The 10550-nt window shown below is 30.1% G+C and overlaps 1 protein-coding gene across 1 annotated transcript; it reads left to right on the forward strand.

The window, feature by feature from the left end:
- Nucleotides 1–1901: 1901 nt before the first annotated feature.
- Nucleotides 1902–5725, forward strand: LOC114281982 (beta-amyrin 28-monooxygenase). The gene is made up of 3 exons (XM_082888738.1): nucleotides 1902–2908; nucleotides 4910–5097; nucleotides 5432–5725. Exons 1-3 carry the CDS (start codon nucleotides 1957–1959, stop codon nucleotides 5723–5725), a joined length of 1434 nt encoding a protein of 477 aa, XP_082744864.1. The 5' UTR covers nucleotides 1902–1956.
- The last annotated feature ends 4825 nt before the right edge of the window (nucleotides 5726–10550 follow it).

The raw sequence follows: 10550 nt of genomic DNA on the forward strand, positions 1-10550 counted from the left end.
GATATTTGATTAACGTAATTTTTTAAAGAATGATATATTTGAAGAATTCTACACATTAAATGATTTAGATCAGTAGGAAGAGCTTGAAATCGTACTCACCACAACCCAACAATACCATCTAATTTGATTCTGGATTGAAAGAAACTGTTACCCAATAATAATACGTGCAACATTGGTTGGCCATTTGATTTCAAAATACTTATTTAAGGTTAATTTTGCTGTTGATTTTAGTGATATGATTTGCTTTTTCAAATTTGTTGCGTAAAAATAAAAAATAAAATAAAGTTCACTTTATAAACTTTTTTTTTCTACGTTTAATGATATATAAGTGATGGTTCATATCCTCTAGGCAAGCCGCAGAAGTTTGAATAGGGTTCCTCATTGAACACCAACAAAGAAGCCTAAAAAATGTGATTTATTAAGCACTGCCAATCAGAACTGAATTTCCCATTTGCAATTGTAATTGTGATAATCATTGGATGAGATTCTAAACCTGAAGATATTTTGTTGCAGTGGTGGCCATAGAGTCTTCAATTTGGCCTTGCGTTATGTCTTGGGTTTTGGAGTTAGTGTGTTTAGGGAGAAAGTGTGAAGTTACAACGGAGGTTGGGTGATTGGAGAGAGAAGGGAAATCGGAAGAAGAGCAGTGGTTTAATTAGTTTTTGTAAATAATTGATTTACGGCTTATCTTTGAATAATCTAATTTTATAAGTCATATGATTAGTTGATAATTAAAAAAAAATATGAGACAGAGTATTACTTGAAATATCCTAATTAATTATCACATCATTAGACCTAAAAAATGAGTCTAATTTTTGGGATTGAATATCAATGCTCAAAGAAAATTTATGTAAAAAATTGATCAAACATTGATGGTTATATGTTTAAATCATATTTATTTTTAAAAAATGTATGATAATTATTATTTCAATAATAACTATTCATTTTTGTAATACAAATATAATTCAAACGCATATTTATCAATATTCGATTATTATAATTTTTTTATGAATATTCTATTTAACGAATGCTAAAAGGTGAATAGTTTGAATCATAGAGGTCGGCTCTAAAATTAGCTCACCAATTCTAAATTTCTATAAAAAAAGAAATGTTAGAGATCTAAAATAAACTATTCAATCTGTTCTAAAATATTAGTCTCTTATTCTATTTTTCATTGTCTCAAAATATTAGTCTCTTTAACATGAATTTCTTATTTTTTTCATTCTTTTAAATTTATTAATTAGGACAATTGATGTTCTAAATGAAAGGTAGTTTTAAAAAATTAATCAGCTTGTTTGGTTTTGGTTTTTAGAAAACACTTTTAAGAAAATTTTATTTTTTTATTTTTCTTTTTTTTTTCAATGAATTTTTTTAATATTTTAAGTAATTTTTTTAATTATTAGACACACCTAATATAAATACATTTAAAAAGTATAATATTTGTAAAAAAATCTTTAAAAAATTCACTAAATACCAAAAATACAAAAAAAAAAACTAAAATTCAATACATTTTTTATATTTTTGTGTATTTATTAATTTTTAAAAATATTTTTTTCACAAATATCTTACTATTTAGATACATCTAAGTAAAGTACATTTAAAAAAGTAAAAAAATTGCTTAAAATTTTAAAAATATTCACTAAATCCAAAAAAAAATGAAAAATAAAAAATTCAATTTTTAAAAAATTAAAACCAAATACAGTGAATATTTTTGAATTGTAGCAATTGCACTATTAAAAAAAATTATATTCTCTAAAAAAGGCTATTATTTTAAAACGGAAAAAATATTAAATTTTCTACGGAATATTCACTTACTTGTAGACTTATCTACCTAAAAATATTATATAAAATATTTGATAATTCAATTGGTTGCTAGCATGGTTCTATAAATATTACTCGACTTGGTTCCAAACTCATTCCACAACCCATTGAATTGTTGAGGCAACTATAGTAGATATGGAGCTCTTCTTCCTCTCCCTCCTCTGCCTCTTTCTTCTCTTTCTCTTACTCCCACTGAGCTTGCACTTCCTTTTCTACAAATCCAACTCCAAAAACCTCACTCTCCCGCCGGGCTCCACCGGGTGGCCGTTGATCGGCGAGACCCTCGAGTTCCTAGCCACCGGCTGGAGGGGTCACCCGGAAAAATTCGTATTCGACCGCATATCCAAGTACTCATCCTACGTCTTCAAGACAAATCTTCTAGGCTCCCCAACAGTCGTGTTCGCCGGTGCAGCCGGTAACAAGTTCTTATTCTCCAACGAGAACAGGCTCGTCCAAGCATGGTGGCCTAGCTCCATCGACAAAATCTTCCCATCCTCAACCCAAACCTCTTCTAAACAAGAAGCAATCATTCTCAGAAAAATGCTCCCAAACTTCCTCAAACCCGAAGCTTTACAACAATATATTGGTGTCATGGATACCATTTCACAGCGACACTTCGATTCCGATTGGGTTGGCAGCGAAGTGGTGGTTTTCCCTCTCACCAAGCGATACACATTTTGGTTGGCTTGTCGCTTGTTTATCAACATCGATGATCAGAACCACGTCGCTAAATTCGCCGATCCTTTTGGGATTTTGGCTGCTGGAATTTTTTCCATCCCTATTGATTTGCCTGGAACACCGTTCCGGAGAGCTATCAAGGCCTCGGAGTTTATTAGGAAGGAGCTTTTGGCGATTATTAAGCAGAGAAAGGTTGATTTGGGAGATGGAAAGGCTTCGCCGACACAAGATATATTGTCACATATGCTTGTGACGAGTGATGAAAATGGAAATTTCATGAAAGCGGCTGATATTGCTGATAAAATCTTGGGTTTGTTGGTTGGTGGCCACGACACTGCTAGCTCCGTCTGCGCTTCCATTGTCATGTTTCTTGCGGAGCTTCCTCATGTTTATCAACGAGTGTACGAGGGTACGTATCTATGCATGCATATTTATTCTATTCTATAAGCACGTACAGTTTTGGATTCTCTCGGGCACTTTTTTAATACCACAATTCAATGTTGGTTTATTATCACCTAGGTCAAATAGGTTATTTTAGTAATTTTTTTAAATTTTTTATAAAAAGATATATCAAAAAATAAAAAAAGTGATATAATAATTTATAATAATTTTTTGACTAAAACTGAAAGTTGCCAAATGAGACCTTATTTGTGGCCTTTGAATTAGTTGCTAGATGATATTATGAAGAAAGTGTTAATCGTGTTCTAAATATCAGCCGATACTTACTAATATTTGAGATCTCTAATACTCGTTATATATTTATTGGTATATTAGTTGATACAGTTCGATATTTGGTCATATCATTAATAGCCATACGTTATCTGATACTGTTATTTAGAAAAAGAAGTAAATAAATAAGTAGACTATTTTTGAAATCATACTTGCTAGTTAAAGTCCTTGAAATTTGAAAAAGAAGTAAATAAATAAGTAGAATATTTTTGAAATCATACTTGCTAGTTAAAGTCCTTGAAATTTGAAATCTTAAAGTGATAAGGATAAATTTTAACATATATAGTCCAAAATGACCTTATAATCAAAAAAATCTTAATCTTTCTTGTTGTATCTCTCGTAATGTTGTTTCTCTCTTCTGTGAGTTTTTACATTATTTAAGTGATTTCAAAATTTAAAATTTAATAATTTTTTATTACATCTTTAGAATCCTATTTGAAATTTCATTGACCTACGTAAAATTCACTAAATTAAAATTTCACTGACTAACCAAAATTTTACCATTGACTTGGTCATCAAAATTTTATTGACCAACCAAAATCTCACTAATTTAGACTGACTTGGTCATCGAAATTTTACTGACCAACCAAAATTTTATTGACCTATCTTAGGTTAGTAAAATTTCATCACCTTTTCTTTTTATAATTTTGTATTCATCATGCATCTTATTTCATAGATCTTAATGAAATGATTTCAAAATTACAAATTTTATATTTAAAAAAAAAAAAAAAAAAACCTAGATCAAAAGTTATAAAATTTTCAAACTTTAAATGAGTTAAAAAAAGTAATAGGTGGTATTTGAAGGGGTGTAATGGGGTTATTTTTCCGACTGTATGTTTTGGAGAACCTATACTACTATAGACAATTATGTTGTCATTATCTTTCTAAACAAATATTATTAGGGATCTAGAAAAAAAAAATTTCTATTGTTTAAAGACAAATATAATTTAATTATATATCTATTAATCTCCAACAACTTAATTTTTACGTGAATAATCTACTTGAGTAGCACTTAGGATGACCATAATGGGCTCACAGTAGGCACAAGATTGGAGGTAAGTCAGGTCCAAACCGAAAAATAACTTAGCATTAACAACTTTATCTTAACAAAGGTAAAAAAAAAAAAAAAATAGAAAGGGTAAATTACATTGAAAAATACAGTTAAGCCCATATTATTGACAAAATTACATTTACATCTCTTGATAATTTAATTGACATTACAATTAGACAATTTTTTATAAATGAAAAAATGGACATTGTCATCATTTTTTTTATGAAAATATATATTTATCTTTATTTATTTCACTATCTGCATTAGTTTCAATCAATTTAGTTTTACTAAAAGAGAAATCGGTATAACTATGTCAAAGGTATGGGGGTGACCGTATTTTTTTCAAATCTCAAAGGAGACAAGTATAATTTACCCAAATAGAAAACAACATGTTATTAAAAGAAAACTCGTCAAACCAACCCCAAATTATAAAAGCTGGAAGAAATGTTACGAATTGAGTAGTATTTGCCCAATTGAGCCACCTTAGAAAAAATTATCAATTATTTAATATAATGTTTCTTTTAATGTTTTATTAATTTTCCCTAAGAAGCCAAAGATTCGAATGATCCACAAGAAGATCAAGTAACTAAATTAACAGCAAATGATTGTATTTTGCATTGTTGTGGACAGAGCAAATGGAAATTGCGAAATCAAAAGCTCCAGGGGAATTGTTGAACTGGGATGATATTAAGAAGATGAAGTATTCATGGAATGTAGCGTGTGAAGTGATGAGACTTGCACCACCCCTCCAAGGAGCTTTTAGAGAAGCAATGACAGATTTCATGTACAATGGTTTCTCAATTCCAAAAGGCTGTAAGGTGATAACCAAAATTTCATATATAATTGTTTTATGAGATTGGAATTTCTCCGGTCTAGATCTGGATTAGAGAGGTGTTGTTTGGGCCAATGGGACCCACTACGGGACTCGTTTAGATTCAAACCGTTCATTTTTTAAGGCTCTTCTTCGTATACATCACATAAAAAAAATAAGTCAATCTGATAATTATAGCATCTTTATTTTATTTGTTTGCCTCTAGTCTAGATCTGGACTAGATTATTTATATTATGTACTTGTTTGAAATTGTAAGCTACTTAATAACTTTACCTTGTCATTTTCATTTTATTTTTCTTCTTTCATTTTGAAATCATCAGTTATATTGGAGTGCGAACTCGACACATAAAAATTCAGAATTCTTCTTCGAGCCACACAAGTTTGACCCATCAAGGTTTGAGGGATCTGGACCCGTACCTTACACGTATGTGCCTTTTGGAGGAGGACCAAGAATGTGCCCAGGAAAAGAGTATGCTAGATTGGAAATACTAGTGTTCATGCATAATCTGGTAAAGAGGTTCAAGTGGGAGAAAGTAATTCCTAACGAGAAGATTGTTTTCAATCCCATGCCTGAAAAAGGCCTTCCGATTCGCCTTCTCCCTCACAAAGCTTAAATTGGCTCTAGATTGTTAATGAATAATGCTATATGTATCAATTAGTGTACTAATTAGTGTACAAATTGATGATGTAGTATATTTTAAAATGTTTTTTGTATTTGTAATTTGTAAAATGAGTTGGATGAATAATAATAACAATTTCTCACTCGCTCAAATATCTATTTATTATAAGTATTTTATCCTCAAGTATCTGTGTATGTCACTGTGGTTAGGAGGTATAACCAATAATAAATTCCTATGTATTGATGCAAAAGTTGTGGCTATGAAGTAATGCGATTTGTGTTTTTCATACAAGGAATAATTTGGGTAAGCAAACCCAAGGTTCAACAAGCCTGACTGGACATGACTAGATTATCTCCTGAAGATAGAATTCTAGAATGTACATTAGGAATTGTGTATGCACGTGAAGCATTTGCTTGTCAAAAGTACTCTATTATATATTTGGAATTACATTTTGTTAAAAATATGGTTAATAGGCGTGGAGGCCCTTTTTGCCTTAAACTAATTAATCGAGAGTTTAACGGAGAAATGAGCCGCATCGATCTATATCTACCAAAAAAAAAATCAATAATACCACCTCATCAACTATTGTCAGCCAGAGAGCTTAGATGATATTTAATATACAAATAAAACCATATAAGTACTTTAGTTAAGAAGTCAAAAAAATTACTATAAATTGTCATATCACTTTTTTTATTTTTCTATATTTTTCTTCATAAAAAAATTAAAAATTATTAAAATAGCATGTATCCTTCAAAAATCACCTCTATAATAGGAGGTTTCTTCCACCCCTAAGCTTATCCAAAACTATAGTTGAGTTGTTTATTGACCACAGTTGATCTTTTCTTCATGGCCAAGTTCATCTTTCCAAATGTACCAATATCTTCTGTTTCACCAAGTGGCTATGCTATATAAGCATTGGGTGGGCCAATTTTACATGGGTTGATTAATGGAAAATTTATCTATAAATTTCGTATTAAGAAATGGTGATTCATTTAGTTCTAAGAATTTTTATATAGACCAATTAATCCTATTGATGATGAAAAGATATATGTATTATATTATTTAAAAATTAGATTTACGGTTATATCCTTATTTGTATTATGTTTCCTTCTCTTTTTTTCTTTTATACTAGAAAGGTAAGGTACATTAGAGAATCAAATTTGAAATGAATTTTTATATGAGAATTTTTTTTTATTTGGAAAACATTTCAAAAAGAGTATAAAAATGAATTGAAATATGAGATTCTTTAAATATTCCAAAAGGATGTGGGACTTTTCAAATATTTCAAAAGCAGTACAAAAACTTTTTAGTAAGTTTTGGACATATGTATAATTTCAAACTGGAACACTCCAATGTAGCACTCAAACGTAACACTTCAAAAAAAAAAAAATTCCTTAGTGTACTTTCCCCAAACGTAACACTATAATATAACACTCCAAAAAAATTCCTTATTGTAGCACTCTAATGTAACACACAAAAATTTCATAGTATACTTTTCTCAACACATAACATTTTAATATAACTGTCACGACCCGAACTTGCCCCTAAAGATTTAAGTCATGACTGGCCAGTAATCCTTGATTACCTTTGGCCTCTAAAACAAAATCAAATTGTATAATTATAAATGGGGTTTAACGGAAGCTATAACAAAATAAGAATAATTCCATTGAGTAGTGCTTACATTACAAATCTCACAAATAATTTAAATTCAATCTTCATACTTAAATATATTTTCAACAAACCTCAACTTGTTTTACACAATATCATTACACAAAAAAAAAGTTCCCGAATAACAACGACCAAAAAAAAAAAAAAAAAAAAAAAGGTTGACAAGCTTGGCTCCGCTTGAGACCAAGTAACACCCCATCACGGAGGCACTTCACATATGGCTTCTCAAAAAAGGTGGACTCCCAAAGTATCTTTAAACTTGACGATCCACATGCTCACTTACATATATATAAGTAGGGGTGAGCATCGGATATTCCAATTCGTCCAAAGCGACCGAACCGAACCGATCTGCCACATTTTGGATGGATGCATAATGACGAGCGGACGATTGTGGAATAATTTTTTTCATTCTGCCTAGTTTTGGACTGATGGCGGATTCGAGATTCCTTTGGCCGCAACCGAACCATCAAACCGCGAGCACCCCTAGTAATTTGTAAAACTTTGTATTTTTAATTTGTTTAGATATTCTGTTTATATTTTCAATTGAAAAAGAGTTTAGATATTCTATTATATTTTCAATTTGGAAATCCTTTTATCAAATGGCAAGTGTTGATATTTGGTATTTTTGTGTGCAAAAATATAAGGCTTAATTTTGTCATTTAAAAAAAAAATCAATTTAAATAGTTTTTTAATAAAAGAAATAATGAAATAATTTTGATAAAGCATGGTTTTTTATACGTATATATTATTGGTATTTGACAATTTACTTGATAATCTTTTGGTTATATTGAGTTGGATTGTTATCCCAAAAAAAAAATGTTGACAACTTGTGTTATGTTTAAAATTTGTAAAAGTTTAAACTGCCAAACTGATTCACATCCATTAGCCAATTTGCTCAATTTGCATCCATCAATCCGTAGGATAGATGCAGATTGATTTTTTCCAATCTGCTAATCTGGCGGATTGGAGGTTTTCCGACCGCAACCGAACCGCAAACACCCCTATATATAAGGGAGAGGGGTGAGCTGGAGCCTAGTGAGTAACATCAATATAAAAGATTTAATGAATGAAGTCCAACATTTCATAAAACATATCTTTTTAATATCCAAAACAATTCGTATAATAGTCATATATCAAATTCATATCAATCATCTGTTTCAACAATATTCATTGCAAATCATTATACGTGGTAACATCCAATAGAGAAACAATAAACCAATATGTCAAAGTCAATGGGATCATTAAGGTCAGTTCAATAGGACCACAATAGGTAATTCAATGTGAACCACTAGGGTCTAACATCAGAGATCTCTGTGTTTAAATTAATCTAATAGGCCATGACATTATGTCCCTCAGACAAGGGCCTTACTAAAAGATGTCGCGAATTCAATTTTTAAAAAGGACATTCATTCAGAGATAACAAAATAAGATTTCAAAATATCATTATTGAGCAATTCAAAATACTTTTCGAACATATCTTTATAGAGATATTACTCACTGTGGGTTTGAACTGATGTTAACCTTTCAGATGACCACCTACACAAAACACGTAATAAAGATACACATTGAAACACATTGTCTAATCAAACGTTCCAACTTAATTCAATTTTCTTAAATGTGTTTCTACCGTATTCTCTCATTAATGATGCCTAAACAATGCCCAAGAATTCCTGAAAGATCATGGAAATAAAAGTAAGCATTTGAAAGTATTTTGCAAAAGTTACTAAAATAGGGTAGTTTGCTCGAGTGAACCTTTGGTCGCTCGAGCGGTCTGTATGGTCTGCAAAAGTTCTAGATGCTTGAAATCTAGGCTCGCTTGAGCCAAGTGTAATGAAAGATGAGTTCACTTGAGCAGACATTCGGCCGCTCAAGCTATGTGCAACGTTTTTGCAAAAATGCTGGATGCATGCAAAAATAATTGTATCATAGATAAACCGCTCACTTATCAGGTTAGGCTTTATACAAGTACCAGCCTTTTTTTTTTTTCGTTCTTTGTTCATAGTTCTGTTTGGGTTTTTCCGTTGTGCTTAAACTAAACTAGAGAGTCCTTACAATGATTTCAAATTCACTTTTACATGTTTAATGGTTGAATCTAATAGTGGTAGCCAACTTATTATCACAGGTTTATTCAAATTTGGAAGTGGCTTTTGTGATATCAGAAGAGGAGAACATCTTCAAAGCATTGTCCAAAACTGTGGAATTATTAGAAGGAAATACTACACTAATTAGTCAATACTATTATGGTTGCCTTTTCCATGACCTTCTAGCCTTTTAGCTTGCAGATGTTAATTTTCCTTATGCTCCTACTTTAATTTTATGATATTCATTCCTAATATTCTTTTGATTATCTTGTGGGTGTAAAAACTATTATTCTTTGATAAATTAACTCTTCCCTGTCGATCACTTGATAATATTAATTGATTAACTCTTACCTGATTGTAATTTTGAAAGTAGAATGCCTTTTGGTATGCACCAAGATTCTCATCTATAAGAATTTAAACTTTTAATGTTAAAAACACTTAAAGTTTCCATTATTACTACTGTTGTGTTTTTTAACACTTAATTAATGTTTAAACATTTGAACATATATATAAGGGTAATTTCTTTTCTACTTTATGGCTTTTCAAACTCACATATTAATACATACGAACTGATTAAATTTTCCTCCAAAATAACTAATTTTTACTTTGGTCTAAGTTAAATTTTTTAAGTGAAATAAGTTAGATTCTTTTATTGGTTGATGCTTGTTCATTCTTTTTTTTTATCAATTAGTTCAATATAGGCACTTCCCCTCACTACTACAAAAATAGTTAAAGATCACACTTTGACAAAAAAAAAAAAAGATCTCACTTTTATTGGAAGTGTGATAAAAAAAATTAGATTGATATTTTAATCACATTTAATTTGATTGAGTATGATAATATTTATTTTTTATATCACTTTTCAATTAAGTGTGATTATATATATATATTTTTAATCACACCTTCTAATTAAAGTGTGATTATATATACACTACTACTTTTTAATCACACTTTTTAAACAAGTATGATTATATATATATTTTTTAATCACACATTCTAATTAAAGTGTGATTATTTATATATTTTTTAATCACACCTTCTAATTAAAGTGTGATTATATATATATACTA

The sequence above is a fragment of the Camellia sinensis genome, chromosome 9, assembly GCF_055761805.1.
Source record: "Camellia sinensis isolate YWXY chromosome 9, ASM5576180v1, whole genome shotgun sequence".
NCBI classification, from domain to species: Eukaryota; Viridiplantae; Streptophyta; class Magnoliopsida; order Ericales; family Theaceae; genus Camellia; species Camellia sinensis.

Excerpts from the sequence above, each read along its gene's own strand:
- LOC114281982 (XM_082888738.1), top strand. The coding sequence starts at position 1,957 with ATGGAGCTCTTCTTCCTCTCCCTCCTCTGCCTCTTTCTTCTCTTTCTC. Across the intron at positions 2,909-4,909 it reads TTATCAACGAGTGTACGAGG|AGCAAATGGAAATTGCGAAA; the intron begins GTACGTATCTAT and ends TGTTGTGGACAG. Across the intron at positions 5,098-5,431 it reads CAATTCCAAAAGGCTGTAAG|TTATATTGGAGTGCGAACTC; the intron begins GTGATAACCAAA and ends TGAAATCATCAG.